This window comes from Amyelois transitella, chromosome W (genome assembly GCF_032362555.1).
Source record: "Amyelois transitella isolate CPQ chromosome W, ilAmyTran1.1, whole genome shotgun sequence".
Lineage (NCBI taxonomy): Eukaryota > Metazoa > Arthropoda > Insecta > Lepidoptera > Pyralidae > Amyelois > Amyelois transitella.
In genome coordinates this window covers 9651169-9669641 of record NC_083536.1, presented here as the reverse complement: position 1 = coordinate 9669641, position 18473 = coordinate 9651169, and the positions used below count along the sequence as shown (strand labels likewise).

General features: G+C 37.7%; 2 protein-coding genes across 2 annotated transcripts; one reads left to right on the top strand and one right to left on the bottom strand.

The window, feature by feature from the left end:
- Positions 1 to 5770: 5770 nt before the first annotated feature.
- On the top strand, positions 5771 to 6427 carry LOC132904170 (uncharacterized). Its single transcript, XM_060954086.1, has one exon. The coding sequence runs from the start codon at positions 5771 to 5773 to the stop codon at positions 6425 to 6427; it is 657 nt and encodes a 218-aa protein (XP_060810069.1).
- Positions 6428 to 11192: 4765 nt separating this feature from the next.
- On the bottom strand, positions 11193 to 12056 carry LOC132904169 (uncharacterized). The gene has a single exon (XM_060954085.1). It carries the CDS (start codon positions 12054 to 12056, stop codon positions 11193 to 11195), a length of 864 nt encoding a protein of 287 aa, XP_060810068.1.
- Positions 12057 to 18473: the final 6417 nt, after the last annotated feature.

Here is an 18473-nt window from a genome sequence, read left to right as displayed (position 1 = left end):
TGCACAAACTCCGCCAATTTCTAGGCTTGACCAGTTATTTTAGAAAGTTTATTAAAAATTGCGCCATGATTTCTGCGCCTTTGACAAAATTATTAAAAAAAGACACTGAATGGGTTTGGGGCACTGCCGAAGAACAAGCTTTCCAATCACTAAAAGTCAAGTTGACTTCGGATAGTGTTTCGTCAATTTTTGATCCGAGCAAGGAAAACATTTTATATACGGATGCCAGTAGGGATGGTATTGCCGGAATACTTGTGCAAGTAACAAACGAAGGAGAGAAACCTGTGCATTATTATAGCAGGCAGACAACGGAAGACGAAAAAAAGTATCATTCTTTTGAATTAGAATTATTGGCCATTGTCTGTTCCCTGCAAAAGTTTAGGCTATACCTGTTAGGATCACCTTTCAAAATAATTACTGACTGTAATGCAGTCCGGTACGCGTTGACAAAAAAGGAGATTATTCCCCGGGTAGCACGGTGGGTATTATCTACTCAAGAATTCTCATATGATATTGTTCATCGCGAAGGGTCTCGAATGCAGCACGTGGACGCGCTAAGCAGAAACCCCGTGCCATCCGGAGAAAAATCCGAAAGCGAGATCATATTGTCAATAACTGAAGCAGACTGGTTCCTAACGGTTCAACTACAGGACCCTAAATACAACAAATTAAATCTATTTTAGAATCAGGAGATATTGATAATAACAAAGATATTTTTGATAAATATGAACTGCTAGGTAGTAAAATTTATAGAAGGACATCACGTGGTCGACGTTGGGTGGTCCCAAAAAAATGTATTTGGCAAGTTATAAGATGTAACCACGACGACTTAGGTCATTTTTCAGTAGATAAAACCATTGAACGAATAGGTCATCAGTATTGGTTTCCTAAAATGCGTCACGTTATAAAAAAGTACATAAAAAACTGCCTTAACTGCATCTATTATAAGAACAAAAGCGGTCCTAAGGAAGGTGAGCTGTACCCCTTGCCAAAGTATGCACAACCATTCCATACACTTCATCTTGATCATTTAGGGCCTTTTATTGAAACTAAAGACAAAAATAAATATTTGTTGGTAACTGTAGATGCCTTTACAAAATTTGTGTTTGTCTCTGCTGTACGAACAACTAAAAGTTCTTGCATTATAAAACAATTAGAAAATATTACAAAAATATTCGGAAACCCTAAAAGACTTATCACAGACGCAGGAACTGGGTTTACCTCCGATCAGTTTATTCATTATTGCAAAGACAAAAACATTCGCTTACATACTGTGGCCACGGGTATGCCTCGCTCCAATGGTCAAGTCGAGCGTTTCAATAAGACAATTTTAGAATCCTTAAAAGCTTTTGGGGCTAACACAACTGAAGACGGCTGGGATCAGTATATAAAGGTGTTACAGCAAGGTCTAAATAGTACAATTCATAAAATTACAAAAGCCGTCCCTAGTGAGGTATTTTTTGGATACCGATTACGCACAGACAGTGATAGTTTAGCTCCTCAACTTGATGATGAGAACATTTTCGATGTGACTAGCTTGCGAGAGAGAGTAGACGCTAACTTAAAAGCCAATGCCAAGGTACAGAAAGAAAGATTTGATAGGGGTCGAATAAATGCACGTACTTATGCCGAGGGAGACTTGGTACTTATCAAAATTCAAAGTCAGAGCAATGATGGTAAAAGTCGCAAACTGTTACCGGTCTTCAAAGGTCCATTCAAAGTCAAAAAACTCATGGGAAATGACAGATATGAGGTAACGGACCTTAAAGGCAGTGAAAGATCCTTTAAAAAGTATACTGGCGTGATAGCGGCTGAGAATATGAAGCCGTGGATAAAATAGATAACTGGAATGATTCTGAATAATTACGTGATTATATGTATATAATAGATATGCGTGTTGGCAAGGTAATATACTATTTTTCTATCTTACCTAATGAACAATTTATTAAAATAGTACAAATAAATAAAACAAAATCATTTATTTACATCATTTAAATATAATTATGTGTACAAGTAAAATATATCATCAGGCATAATAATTAAGTTTATTAAATATTAAAAAAAAAAAGAGGTACACGTAAGGTTTGCGAGTCAAGATAAAATGCTTTAACTTATATTTATGTCACACATTAAGAATTGTTGTAAATATATTGGAAGTTACATACATAGGCACAATTTTGAGTGAACTTGGTACGTTCAAGTGTGGTATATATCCCTTTGAGTGCAAGTGGTTCTATTGTGCAGGGTGGAAGACTAACTTGGTCTCTTAAGTGCGGCAGAATGGCCGTGTTGGCAATCGTGATATCCGGCGGCTGTTGACTTCGAAAAATTGAAAAAGATGGCGCCACTGCATCGAGCCGGAAGTCAAAAATACAACGGTGACGATTTACGAAGAGGGCGCTACTGTGGCGAGCTAACGAAGTGACCGCGCAGTCGCCCGAGATTCATTGCTTTGTCAGACTTCGTACTGTGAACTTGCTCCTCACGAAATATTGTCATATAGTTGAATTAATAGTGATTTAATAAAGTTCTACTTACTCAGTTATCGCCCGTGTTATAATTTCCTAACACAACCAAGCATACAATTAAATGAAGTTGACAGTTAAGTAGACATTGACATTCACGAAATGCACGGCGAACGATAATAGAAAAGAAAGAAAAACAAAGCAAAATATTTAAATAACGCCTGTGAAGTTCCATTTTTCAAAACAAATAACTTTAAATTTTAAAACTGTCTACCCGTTAGTAAATAAAATAAAACTATGTATTAAAAAGTTCTGAGTTTGTACGCTAGCTACCTACGTTTTACAATAAAAATAGCCTACAGGCGAATATAGCCTATATGGGGTGGAGCAAACAAAACTAAATTTCTCGAAGTAGAAAGAGGACAGCGTTGTTTGCTGAAAGTTATGTTTTTTAAACCTTTTAGATTCCCTACGAATGAACTGTATACCTATTGTGAGCTTTTAACTGTAAGACAACTTTATATTTTAAACACCTCCTTAAAAATACATAAAAATATGACATACATACCAAGCAGAACAAATAGAAGGAGAAGGAACAGGGTAGCTAAAGATAATAACACAAAATCTAAATTTGCTAAAAGGCAATTTAAGTACCAAGCAGCTAAAATATATAACAAAATTAATGAAATTCACAATGTATATCCTTTGAGACTACGCGAAGTGAAAAAAAGGATTGTCGATTGGTTAAAAACACTCAATTATATCAAACAGCCCTAATTACATGACACTATTCTTCTATTCTTCACACGAATACTAGTTTAAAATATTCTTACACTCTGCATATACACAAATTTTGTTTAATTATATCCGTATCTTCTTTAATTCATTTTATATTTTATTTTAACTTGTATTACCTACTTATTGTTATAACAAGTGTTCAATAGTGCATGTTAAGAAAGATCAGGATTTTCTGATACAGGCATACTTTGCTTAATAGAAAATCCTAACAATGTATAGTGTACACTTTGTAGGTAAAGAAATAAATGCATTTTCATTTTCATTTTCTTTGATGTTATGAGCTTGTCTTTCAATTCTGTATCTTTAATTTCGATGTGTGCCACATAAATGCACAGAGCATTCCCGCTCATTACTCTGACCTCGTTGAAGCTTTTTCTTCTGATGAACTGAGTGCAGTACTTGTCTCAGAAACCTGGTTTAAGCCTAGTCTACCTTCTACCAGCTACTCGCTGCCTGGATTCGTACTGATACGAAATGATCGTGTTGATAAGGGGTCGGGAGGTGTTGCTATATATTTGCGTAGTGACATTCCTTACCGCGTAATCTCCATGTCACCTTCTGAATATTCAGCTTCTATGGAGTATATCCTGTTAGAGGTCACACTTAAAGGTTGTAAATCTATTCTTGGCATTTTTATTCCCCTTCTTTAAGGATAGATTATTTTTCTACCTTTGAGTCGCTTCTGGAATCGGTTTGTTCAGACTATGCTCATCATCTGATCCTTGGGGATTTTAACACGTGCCTTTTGAAGGGAAATTCTAGAACTTCTAAATTACTAAATATTGTCAAGTCGGTTAATTTTTCTATTCTCCCATCTGGGCCAACTCACTTCACTGAACATGGACCTACCTTGCTTGACTTGATAATCACTTCTTCAGAAAAGCTTGTCGCCAGTCATGGTCAAATACCGGCCCCGGGGTTTTCCCATCATGACTTAATCTTTGTCTTTTACAAGCTTAGAGTTCCCAAAATAAAGCCTACAATCCTCCAACTGCGCTGCTTCTCAAAAATAGACCACAAGGCCTTAATAACTGACGCCTCTAATATTGACTGGTCTCCGGTGACTGCAGCGAATACAGTCGACGAGAAAATTTCTCTGTTTAACAATAAAATCTTGGCTCTGTATGATGCGCATGCTCCAGTGAGAGCAGTCAAAATAAGGCGTCCTCCCGCACCGTGGATAACTAATGCAGTTCGTATAGCCATGAGACGACGGAACAATGCTTTTCGTAGATTTAAACGGGAGCGCAGTGATGAAAATTAGTCATTGTATAAAGCTGCAAGGAATCGATGCAACCAATTTTGTAGAAACGCTAAACGCCGCTATTTCACTGACAACATCGAAAATGTTTCTACTGCCAATCTCTGGAAATTTCTCAATTCTCAGGGCATAGGCAAAATAAAAACTGAATCTTCAAAAATACCTTTTTCCTTAAATGCTCTCAACAATCATTTTACAACTGTCCCACTCTTGGATCACACAGTTAAAAACTGTACTATATCTTATATTTTTGATTTCCCTGTTCCTGATGGTAGTTTATTCGAATTTTCCACAGTCACCGAGGACGACGTTTCAAAAACCATCCAATCCATAACTTCTAATGCTGTCGGGCCGGATGAAATCAGTCGCGGGATGCTGATCCCAATTCTCAGTTTTATTCTCCCTGTCATCACGCACATTATAAATACCAGTTTTATAGAACATCGTTTTCCTACCTCATGGCTTAATGCCTATGTTCGTCCTCTCCCCAAGATTCCTGATCCTATCCGTTTAAATGATGTGCATCCCATTTCCATCCTTTCCTTCCTGTCTAAAATCCTCGAAGCCTCTGCCTTTAATCAGTTTTTAAAACACTTGATTGACAACAATCTTCTCAATCGATATCAGTCTGGTTTTAGGCCCGGACACAGCACAACTACTGCACTGCTTCGTGTTACTGATGACATAAGAAAGGGCATGGAAAACCAAAAAGTTACCATATTGGAAAATTAGAAGAAATTATAGGCCTATCTCGCTTGCAACTACAATAGCTAAGGTGTTGGACGGTGTGCTTAACTCTCATCTGAAAAATATTGCAAATATTCATGACGCTCAGTTCGGATTCCGACCGGGTCTGTCCACGGAAAGCGCAATCGCCAGCCTAAAGCACACTGTTCAATACTACACCGACCGTAAGACGCCGGTATATGCCTGTTTTCTAGATCTCTCTCGAGCTTTCGACCTAGTCTCGTACAATAAACTTTGGAAAAAGCTGAGTGACAGGGGTATGCCGGCTGGGCTGCTGAATGTGTTTAAATTCTGGTATCAGCACCAAAAGAATTTTGTTAAGTGGAATGGATCACTCTCTGAAGCGTATGTGTTGGAGAGTGGAGTGAGGCAGGGTGGGCTGACATCTCCTACACTCTTCAACATATATGTAAATGATCTAATCGTTGAGCTGAGCAGCATGCGTGTTGGTTGTCGCATAGATGACGTTAGTATAAATAGTATAAATTATGCTGACGACATGGTGCTGCTCAGTCCGTCAGTTGAGGGTCTAAATAAACTGCTGAGAGTTTGCGAGTCCTATGCTATTAAGCATGGGCTCCTATATAATGTCAAAAAGACGGAATATCTAGTCTTTAAGGCCGCCGGCAAAAGCACCGATCACGATCTCAATATCACCCTGAATGGCATGAACATAAAGCATGTTTCAAAATTTAAATATTTGGGACATATGATTGCTGACGACCTTAAGGACGATTCCGATATTGATAGGGAGCGTAGGGCTCTGGCGGTCAGAGGTAACATGTTGGCTCGCAGATTTGTGCGGTGTACTGAACAAGTTAAGATCACGCTTTTTAAAGCATACTGCCAAAACATGTACACCGGGAGTCTGTGGGTCAGCTATACCAAAAAATCGCTAGATGCTATGCGGGTCCTATATAATAATGTGTTTAGGATGTTGATGGGACTGCCTCGTTTCTGCAGCGCGTCGGCAATGTTTGCCGAATACCAAATTGATGGGTTTGCGGCCCTTATCCGTAAAAAAACAACATCGCTGATCTTCAGAGTGCGTGGCAGTTGTAATAGCATCCTGAACACCTTGGCGGACAGGTACACGTCCCCGCTGTGGAAGTCTCTGGTGAGGAGGGTGATCAAGGAAACTCACACAATAACATGATTGCCTAACTCGTTAGAAATAATCAAGTAAAATAAAAGTTTACTAACATAGTGTAAGTACCTACTACTAACTTTTATATGGATCTTGTTGTCTGAAAATAAAAGATTTTTATTTTTATTTTTTATTTATTTATTTATTGGTGTTAATTGATTTTAGTAATGCGTTTAATACTGTCGATATCGATATTTTACTAACTATTCTAACCCGTTGCAACGTCTCCCCTTCGGTGATTGATTGGTTCTCGAGTTATCTTCGCGGTCGTCGGCAGCAAGTTCGCAACGGCGCGGAGACATCCGACTGGTGTGATCTGAAAGCTGGCGTACCGCAAGGCGGCATTTTATCTCCTATCCTTTTTTCTATTTTTATTAATCTTCTCTCGTCTCATATTACATGCTCCTATCACTTTTATGCAGATGACTTGCAGCTTTATACACATACTAGTTTAGACGACATAGATAAGTCAATATCCATAATAAATAACAATTTAAACATTATACTGGGGTGGTCTAAAAACTTTGGGATCCAGGTTAATGTAAAAAAGTGTCAGGCGGTTGTAGTTGGAAGTACCTATCAAATAAATAACATAGACATCAATAGTACATTTGATGCTGCCTCTGATGTTCGACGGGGCTCCAATACCTTTTAGTCCTACTGTCAAAGACCTCGGTCTTCTCATCGATTCAAACCTTTGCTGGAACCCATAGTATGTCGTTGAGCTCAGTCGAAAGGGCTACGGGTCTCTACATTACCTTCAACGTCTGAAACATTTTCTTCCCATCAAAACTAAAGTAATGTTGGCTCAAGCACTTGTTATACCCATTATTGATTATGCTGATGTGTGTTGTCTGGATCTAACTGAAGAACAACTTAATAAGCTTGAACGTCTTCTCAATAATTGTATCAGATTTATTTTCTGTCTTCGTAAGTATGACCATGTCTCTGAATTCCGTTCTCAGCTTAAGTGGCTGCCCATCCGACAACGTAGGAATCTTCATATTCTTTGCCAACTTTATAATATACTTAATAATCCCCTAGCTCCAGATTATCTTAGATCCGAATTTCAACTTTTAAGTTCCACTCATGAAAGAATCCTACGTTCCTCTAACAGGTTGACCCTTGCAACACCTTTTCACCGTACAGGTTTTTATTTATTTATTTATTTATTTATTTATTTATCTGGAAGATTATCGACTAAATTTACAACACAAACCAAAAAATAGCAATATGAAGCCATTTACAAATCTTCACTTATAGAAGTAAAATAAGCAATGTAAAAACCGACTTAATAGAAAAATATTAAAAGCTAACTTATGAGTAAATTAACGTATGTACCTACAATACATGCTAATTGAAAAAGTAAAACTCAAGAAACAGAGAAAAAAGAAATAATAAGTGAGAGAAGGTTGCGCTAAACTAAATCAGAAAAAAACTTATTCATAATTGATGTCCTAAAAGATGTCAGTTTTTGTCCTAGAATATCCATGCCTAGCTCATGAGAAAGCTGATTGTACGCACGACATGCCCTATAAATAAAAGAATTTTGTCTGTAGTTAGTAGCTGCCACAGGCACTGAAAAAGTGGGGATGCTCCTGAACCTCCTTTGCGGAGCATATATTGCTACAGATTGAAGCAGTTCCGGACAGTCGACATGAGAACTCATAATACAATGCAAAAACACGAGATCCGATAGCTCACGACGATTTACCAGAGGCAATATGTGATGTTTTTTGCAAGATAAAATGTAGTCGGATATACTTGATTTGGAACGATAATTAATGTGCTTTAAAAACCTTTTTTGTATATTCTCCAAACGATCAATATAGTCACCGTACATTGGGTTCCATACCTGGGACGCGTATTCCAAGTGGGTCCTTACATATGTGCAGTAGAGTACTTTAAGCGACTTTATTTGTTTAAAATCCCTAGTATTTCTAAGAACAAATCCAAGACCTTTATAAGCTTTTTTAATAATGGAATCTATATGGTCTCTAAAAATTAATTTACCATCAAGTATAACTCCTAGATCTCGTAAGCTGTTACACTTTTTAAGTACTTGATTATTAAGAGTATAATTGAAGTCAACAGGAAAAAACTTCCTTGTAAAAGTAATACTAGAACATTTAGAAGCATTTAGGTCTAGTCTATTAGTCCTGCAATACGCTTCGAGGCGATACAAATCTTCCTGCAATTTTTTGGAATCATCTACCGAAGATATAGCTTTAAAAATTTTCATATCATCAGCGAAGCAAAGTACTGAAGAATGGTGAAAACATGAATCGATATCAGATACAAAGATTGTAAATAATAAAGGACCAAGCAAAGAACCCTGTGGTACACCACTTGGAATACACGACCACGAAGAACTATAATTACCCAGAACTACAACCTGCGACCTGTTTTGCAAGTAGGAAGTAAACCACCTGAATAAGTCACCTCTAATGCCCGACGCGAGAAGCTTTTTAAGAAGAATGTTGTGATCTATACGATCGAAAGCTTTGCTATAATCTGTATATATAACGTCTGTCTGTACACCATTCTCCATATTAGAAGTCAGATTTTCTTGTAATAAAACTAAATTAGAAACAGTTGACCGACCAGCGAGGAAACCATGTTGATTAGGTGAAAAAGAGTTTTTAAGGGACAAGTAAACTTGATCATAGACCAGTCTTTCCAGAATTTTCACAATAATACATAATTTTGAGATTTGTCGATAATTCTCAATATTGTCCTTTGCGCCTTTTTTATGCACAGGAGTGATAAAAGCACTTTTCCAGACTTCCGGTATTAGGCCTTCGCTGATTGATCTCTGAAAAATGTTTGCTAAGGGAGTAGAGAGTTCCCGCGCACACCTAGAAAGAAAAATGGCTGGTATATGGTCTGGTCCAGCAGACTTCATAAGGTCTAATTTACGTAATTTATCGTAGACTAAGTCTTCCGTAATTTCAATAGTGGACAAATCAGCATCCATAATTGAACAATTTACATCAGAGAAACTAATTGATGTGGTATTGACAAAATCTGATGGTTGCAAGAAATTTGATTGAAAGTACTGTGAGAAAGATTCGCAGATACCGTCACCTGTATTAAAAATCCGGCCATCATATTTCATAACTGAAGGCATAGTGGTCGATTTCTGTCGTTCCTTATGAAAAGACCAAAAAGCTTTGGGATTTAGCTTAATTGATTCCTCAACTTTATCAATGTAAGTAGCATAGCACTCACGTTCCAGTTTTTTAGCTCTTTCTGACAATACAATCAATGAAAGTTTGTCAGATAACCTAGAATAGGTTTGGTATTTCTTAAAAACTTTATATTTTTCTTTAAGAACTTTTTTAAGAGGGGCAGAATACCAAATGGGATATGATTTTTTAGAAAATTTAACTGCAATTTTTGGAACATGCTTATCCCGCAACTTGTAAATAATATCATAAAAATATGCGACGGACTCAAAAAATGGTCTACTGCTAAGCTCCGAACACCAGTCTACTGAGCTAAGCTCAGATTTAATGCTTTCGAATTTTGCTTTATTATAACAAAACTTAGTACGAGGCGCGGGTAGCAGATGAGTATACTCAGATAAGTCGGGAACTAAAACGACAGCCTCATGGTGCGGGTCAAGGGGAACAAGGGGATCTAAACATTGAGAAACGTGCACATTAATATTAGATAAAACCAAGTCTAAAAATCTTCCATACAAATTAGAGATACCGTTATATTGGTGCAAGTTTAAAAGGTCCATTGAGTCTATTAAAGTCTGTTCGTCATTACTCACGACATCATAAGGCTCAAAAAATAATTCTTCTTCTGAGAAGTACCAGTTAATTGAACTCATATTAAAATCTCCTAAAACAATAAAATGATCTTGATTATTATTTATAATAATTTCCTGTAGCTTGTCTACAAACGTATTAAGTTGTTGAGAAAAACTATATCCTAAATTTTGAGCACACAAATAAAGTATACAGACATGTACAGGCCTAGAATGCAAGTCATTCGGTATTAAAGTTATCCATAGGTCCTCAGCTGAAGATGACCAGTCGGGTCTCGGAGTCACCTTAAGATCCCTGCGCGTAGCCAGAAACACCCCCCCGCCCCTCTCCTGCTGCAGCATTGCATAGTTGCGATCGCGTCGCCATAGCACATAGTTACTGTTGAATAACTCAGAATCATTTATACCGTCTAATAACCAAGATTCGGTTATACCTATGACATGATATGAGTTAAGTTCTATATTGCGACGAAAAATAGTGGTTTTGGTTCGCAATCCACGCACATTTTGATAATAAATCTGCAAATTATCCGTAATCACTTTTAAAACAGTTACTACCTCTTAATAGCATCACTATAAGGCATAAGAAATAATATATTAAGTACGAAACCAAAGTAGATTGAGCGAAGTCATAGGCAATAAAAATAACAAAAGGCTCAATCAGCTCATTAGCCGGCTCCCGAGAGTGAACGGTAGCAGGTAGATAAATATTTCTCAATAACAATTGGTGCGTGGACGGTAATATGCAAATAAACGTACGCGCGACAAAGACGGATATAATTACTAATGGACACTCCTTAAAGACATCAGCGCAATTCAAAGGACTAGTTAATGCAAGTAGCATATAAAAAGTTGTGAATATGTATAGCAAAAAATCAGGGGTACGCAACATTCTCTCAGTTAAACATTCGATATTAAAGTATTGTATAATTAGGAACTTTTGACATAGGTGAAAGAAAACACTGCAATGTAACGTAAACAAAATGTAGAAACAGATTAGCGCAACTTGTTTAAATCAACACTTGAGTTTATAACAATAGTGTTAGATTTGTCGTTCCGTCGAACATGAATTTTAGCGAACTTGACCCAGACATACTGGAACCCTCTTTCCTTAGCAAGTGCTTTAGTGTCATTTAATAGCTTCTTGTACTCGGGGCACAGATGATCATTGACATACACCCTGCTGTCCCTGGAGGAGAACCCAATATCCTGGGCAGTCAGTACCTTTTTCAAACGTGCAGCAGCCACAAAGTCCTCCTTCGCATACCTATTTACGAAAGTAGCTATAACTGACTTCTCCTTGTTGTTCCGTGTTGGTATCCGAGACACATAGCTGAGAGAGCACTTCGGAACCGCATACCCGATGACGTCACCAATCTTTGCGACGATATCAAAAAGATTTTCGTTAGGCTTAACTGGAACCCCCTTTATTTCTACATTGCTGAGCCTCGTCCACTGGTCCCTAGATATAGCCTGCTCCAGGATGCTATCCACTTGAGACACCAAGCTGGATGTGGTACCTTCCAAGCCAGTAACCCGCAGATCAACTCCATCAAGTCTTGCTCCAAGTGATTCCAACTTCGTGTTGGTGACTTCACACGAACACTTGATGCCTTTAATATCTGATTGTATGGTATCAAGCTGGTTACCCAAACTATCAAGCTTGGAGATAAGACTATCAGTCACAGAGTCCTTTTTAGTACAACATGGGGAGCACTTCCAACTTGACTTTGACCGACCAGTACCTAAAGCTTTATAAGCAGTTTTGGTAATACCGGCACATTTGAAATCGTAGTACGACTTACATACAGTACATTGAGCACCGTCAAGTACAGGCTCATTGCAGTTTGCACAGTCCATTGTGACTAAGTACAAAAGGTTGGCGACACCCGATTGTTTACGTGCGGCGAGAACGCGACGATAATATTTTATATTAGAGGAGTACGTGCGGACTTCACCGGAGTTCGGTCGAGACTGACTTTTATTCAAATTCTTTCGCTGCTACAGCTGTTAGACTTTGGAATGCACTTCCCGATTCCGTTCAAGTTTCTCTGAGCCGCGCCAGTTTTAAGTCGCATGTGGTCCAGTTGTTTCTGACTCAGTCATGAGAGAGTAATCACTGTATGTAATCTGCTGCAAATATATGTATATATATATGTATTTATGTATATGTATGTTTACTGTAGTATATATATATATATAGGTATATATTATGTATAGGTTTTTAGTACATATCATATAGTAGGTAAGTATGTTTATTGTACATCATTATTATCACCCACACAAAGGTTCTCCGCTTAACCCAATGGTAGACTGTTAGATAATGCTATTAGCATTAAGTCCGCCTATTGTACTTTACCAATTGTAATTGTTACAATAAAGAATAAATAAATAAATAAAATAAATATAGTTATACAGTAATTATGTGGGCTACAACCGGAGGTCCCAAAAAAAAAGCAAAGTTATTTGAAAAGATTTAATTTTAAAGTAAAAATTACATTTAGTTAATTATTTCTAAGACAATGACAATGATCGAAGTGTGAATCAAAAGTAACATGATTTCCGTATTTCCGATATTGCGAAGCCACCGTTGACGTCATAGCGAGTCACGCGCTGCACGTTATGCCGACGCTGCACCGCGGGCCGTGTGCAGTGTTGTTTTAGGTCAACGCTGCATCGGCGATCTTCATAGATTAGCACCGCGTAACACCTCCCGCCGAAGAACAGCCACCACCGATGATTTTCGTAGTAAATTGAGGTGGGGGTTGGTTACATCTTGTCCTCTCGCTGGGTTCCGGGATGGTGTAAATCCTTTCAGGTTGATCTGGACAGCTTTGTGGATTGTCATCTGTAGTCCCCTTAGAATTTAGCACGTATTTGCGATAGGCAACGTAGCTAACGAGTGCGCATGCACCGAACAATGATAGGTATAGCGGGATCGTAGTGTGATAGATTCCGTAATCATTTGTAGCTTGTATAATATGTGGGGATTCTTGCATAATTTTTGTGTTGGTAGTATGTAAGTGTTCCAGATTTATTGAGTTAAGTTTCAGGGTTGGAGCTGGAGTCTGAATGTTCGTTTCTTTATGGGGTAGATCCATGATTTTGAGCACGTGGCCTTTCAAACGATCTTTCTTGTTAGTAATATGTAGTTGAGATGTTTCTATATAGCAATTCTGTGGTATAGTTAGTAGATAGCTGCCGTTAACTTCTTTGTAAAGGTCTTGTCCGCAGGATAGGTGAATCTTCGTAGGAGATGGGAAGTTTATGGTGTAATATCTGTCATCAAGTTCCTCGTAAGCTATTTGGTCCAAAGTGATCGCGATGGGCTGGCATGTTGGATTCCTTTTCTGTGTGGTGATAAGTTCAGGTATGCAGCTCTGTGATGGGCGGTTCTGCAAACTTCGTTTTTCCTCGCATATAAACCATTTACTAGACTTCGGGCATTCAGCCTCTATGTTCTTGAAATCTTTCTGGAAGATGGCTAGGAAAGGAGAAGGCGGTATAAGGACTTCATGAAATCTGTTAGGTATGATAGATAACTTGTATAAGTCATATATAGGAAGCTGGAAAATTGGGAATTTATATACTATTACTATATTATTTCCTACGTAATATGAACCTAATCTAACTAACTCATAATATTCTCTGATGTCTAAATCAATTATTCTATCTCGGCCATATATAGCTGTCAGTTTGTGTAATATATTCCGTATTTCATCTAAACTAATAGCTGAATGGTGCATAGTAGAGGTTCTTATGAATGCTAAGATGTTTTGTAAACGAGTTAATTCTTGTGAGATAGAATCTACGTTATCGCTAAGAATGATAAGCATCTGAGCTAGATGTGCATATTTTATTAAATCATAATCCCTACTTGCATCACTTTCGTTAATTCTATTAATTAAGTCCGCCATTTTGTTCTGGTTCTTTACTATATCATTGATAATTTTGGAATATTGGGAAGTGAGATCTTTTGTTAAACTAACATGTTGATTAAATTCGGTAGCAAGCCTATGTTCGTCTTCTTCGAGAGCTTTTATTGCGTGATTATAATGTAGCGCATCGGTGTAATCAAGGTTACCTGTAATGCTTTTTACGACACTGCCGAGACCATCTATGAGACCTCTCTTTACACGACCCGTCTCAAAAGATTTAAGTTGCTCAGACACGTTTTTAAGTTTATTTTTAAGATAGTCTATATGAGGCTGGAATAATAAATTAGTTTTATTGTGAAGATCGGGGCTGCTAGTTAATAACTGGTCATTTACGGAGTTAATTTTATCTTGTAAAAGGTCCAAGTTAACATTCTGAATGAAGGAGTGATGATGGGATATGATTTTAGCCTCGCCTAGTTTGAAAGGTAAGATGCCGGGTCCATTGTCTAGGCTCTCAAGTCTTATCTCTTGAGGTAGAGCCATGGGCAGGACCAGGTGAAGGATCAGGAGCGTTCTGTAACAATCGGGCGGTTTTAGGAACCCTTTTAAGTCTAGATTTTGCGATGGGACCACGTTTCTTCCTCGTATAAATATGAATAGGAAGATCCGCCATGACGATATCGTGAGTGTAACGGGGAGCTACTTTTTGCCTAGAAGCAAATGGATTTTTTATGAAAATCTGTTGCTCGGGCGAGTGATAGACTTCCGGCTCACGATTACGATTATGGTTATCCGTAAGCTCTTTGCGGGTTTCGTTACATAACTCGTGAATCGTTTTATATGCTTTGGTCATTTTATCTTTATGATTAGTCGCATATTGTTGCATTAAATGTGCGGATAAATCTAGATCAAAAGGATCGCGTGGGTCGAAATGTCCAGTGATAATTTCTATAGGTTTACACTTCGTGAAACTGTGAATACTACTGTTATAAGCCAAAAGGGCATAAGGCATGAGATTGATTACTGATTCTCCTTTTTGACTGAGCTTGAGAATACGAAGATGTTCTAAAATCGTGGCGTGAAATTTTTCAACAATACCATTTTCATTAGGGGTATTCGGTGCCACCCTATGATGCTGGATTTTATGTAATCTTATAAACTCAGAGAAAAGTTGATTTGTGAATTCCGGCCCGTTATCGGTAACTATAGTAATTGGTATTCCGTGGTGAGTGCAAAATATGAGCAAAGCTTGTACAACACTTATTGCAGTTCCATCCCTTAAGTGATATGCCTGAGCGTATTTAGAGAAGGAATCAACTATGGACAAAAACTTTTCACTCTGAATAGTTAGTAAATCGAGATGCACTGTCTCAAATGGTTTGCTAGAAGGTGGAACTAATTTAAATTGTTGTTTGATAGGGTTGCGATCGTACTTTGCTTGACCGCAAATAGTGCACTCGTTTATAAATTTTGTTATTTGTTCACGCATTTTCGGCCAGTAATACTTATGGGATAGAGCTAAGTAAGTCTCATTAATACCCCTATGATTAGTTTTACCGTCATGATATTTGTTAATGATTTCCTGCTGCCTTAGATATTCTCGTACATTGTCCAGTTCCTTTTTTGTTAGTACTAAGTTCATTGATGAGTTTTTAAAGTGCTTTTGAATGATAGGGATTATGCTGTACATACCTAATGTTGGGTTAATTAATAAGCCTGTCTTAATTTTTGGATGAACGTATTCTTTAATGGCATTAACAACATCCTCTTCTAAAGTAGATTCTGACACTTGTATAGTGATACGGGTGTGAGTATCAAAAGGTTTAGTAACGATCGTTCTGCCTTTGATATCACCTACTATGTTGAAAATTATTTGTTTTGTGAATTTGTTCAAAGGGTCATCAGAAATCGGGACTTCTAGAATGGGATTTTCGTTATCTGTGTGAGCTGTAGCGGTACCAGAGTTATCGATAGGTTCATTAGCTGTGATAGTTCTAGATTCGTCAAGTGAAGGTGTTTTTTCTGATGGGTTAGCTACGATGGACAAAAGCTCCTCATTATTGAGTTCCAATCGCGATAATGCATCTGCATTAGTATTGGATTTACCCTGTTTGTACTCTATGGTAAAATCGTACTCACTCAGCTTTAACCGCCATCTCGTTAATCTGGAGTTAGGCTCCTTCAAGTTCATGATCCATTGAAGGGGCTTATGGTCCGTGATAATTTTAAATTTCCTTCCGAACAAATACGGCCGGAAATATTTGGTGGCCCATACGATGGCTAAAAGCTCCTTCTCAATGGTGCTGTAATTTAATTCGCTAGAATTAAGGGTACGTGAAGCGTATGCTATAGGTTTGTCAGAACCTATTGGACCTTGAGATAAAACAGCTCCGATTGCCACATTAGAAGCGTCTGTTGTTAAAATGAAATCTTTATTAAAATCCGGATATTGTAAGATGGGATCGTTAGTAAGGAGTTTTTTACAATGTTCAAAGCAGTTTATGTATTTTTGATCTAACGTTATTTTACTACCCTTCTTTAAGCATTGTGTTAGAGGTTTGGTTAGTTTAGCGAAATCGGGGATAAATTTCCTGTAATATCCGATCAGGCCGAGAAAACGTTTGATTTCTGTAGGTGTTTTAGGAATAGGATAGTTTTCTATTGCCTTGATTTTGTCTGGGTTTGGCTTAACCCCTTCATTACATATAATATGACCTAGAAAGCTGGTTTCTAACTTTAAAAATTCGGACTTATCCATTTGAATTTTAAAGTTAGATTCCCTCAGTCTTTTGAATACCTTTTCTAGGTTTACTATATGCTCCTGCAGGGACGTGCTAAATACTACGATATCGTCCAAATAGACAAGACAGATGTTGTTAAGGTCTCTAAGGATATTATCCATAGCTCTTTGGAATGTGGATGGAGAATTCTTAAGACCCATGGGCATACGAAGAAATTCGTAATGGCCGCTTTCCACATTAAATGCTGTTTTGTGGATATCGTCAGGGTGCATCTCCACTTGGTAGAATCCACTAGCCAAATCCAGGGTGCTAAAATACTGACATTTACCAAGTTTGTCAAGTACGTCTGTTATATTCGGTATGGGGTATTTGTCGTCAATCGTTTTCTCGTTAACCTTGCGGAAGTCCACAACAAGACGCCATTTAACCTTGCCGGAGGCATCTGCCTTTTTGGGTACAATCCAAATAGGAGAGCTCCAAGCAGAGTCAGAAGGTCGTATAATGTTTTGCTCAAGCATCTTATTAATTTGGTCTCTGACCTCTTGTCTGTGGACGTAAGGATATCTGTAGGTTTTAGTATGTACTGGAATTTCATCAGTTGTTCGGATGCGATGTTTGACTTTATTGTTAAATGTTAATGTCTCTCCCTCAATATAAAATACGTCCGCGTACTTTGCGCAAAGATTTCGTAAATTAGCGAGTTCCTCTGGATTTAAATGATCCGTGCGGAGACGAGATAGTACGGCGTTAACTCGATCAGACGGAATCTCTATACCTTCACTTTCAATACAAAATAGTTCAGCTTCTACTGGACGATCCATTGAGAAAATAACGTCATTTGATGTAGGGTTAGTAACCTGTACCCAACCACGGTTACTTTTTACGGTAGTAAAGCAATTGGATACTAGGCAATTGCAAATAATTTGATCATTTATTAGCACTTCCCCATCTAGCGTATTAATAGGTACTCGGATCAACTTCGAAGAGTTAGCGGATATGATATCCTCGTATAGGTTAACATTACGAGAATCATACATCTCAATAGGTAACTGGGCATGCGGGGTTATTAACAATTTACGGTTAAGATCAATCTTACTAGCCCACTTCTCAAGTAAATCAAAACCTAGGAGTCCATCGAAGTAGTTGTGGAATTTATACACAAATAGATTTATATTACTATTTTCATTAAATTCAGAAAAACAAGGTAAAGTAATTGAATAATCATTCTTAGTAGTGCCGTGAACATTCGTTACTTCGAAGGGCTCGTAGTTTAGTGGTATATGATTATAAAATTTGCTAACTGCTTCCGGACTTATAAAAGACTGATTCGCCCCGGTGTCGATTAGAAACTTAAGTGGGGGATTTTTAATTTGTATGTATCCGAGTTGTCGCTGTATATGAAAATTTAATTCTATTTTGGTTTTTCTGATTTCGAAACCTTTTGAAAATTTTCGGCTTGCTCAGTGACTGTGTCATGGTCTACTTCCTCCACAACCGGAGTACTCTGATAAGAATATGGATCCTCGTAGTATCTTGGGTCCAGATACTGTTCATTATTATAATAGTATTCTTGTTCATAATCTGTGTAGTTATAATCATTGTAATCATTATAATAATCGAACTCGTTAAGGTTAACTTCGCGTGTTTTAAAATAATTA

What these genes read in the sequence shown, in the direction of transcription:
- LOC132904169 (XM_060954085.1), bottom strand. Translation starts at nt 12,056, where the DNA reads ATGGACTGTGCAAACTGCAATGAGCCTGTACTTGACGGTGCTCAATGT.
- LOC132904170 (XM_060954086.1), top strand. Translation starts at nt 5,771, where the DNA reads ATGGTGCTGCTCAGTCCGTCAGTTGAGGGTCTAAATAAACTGCTGAGA.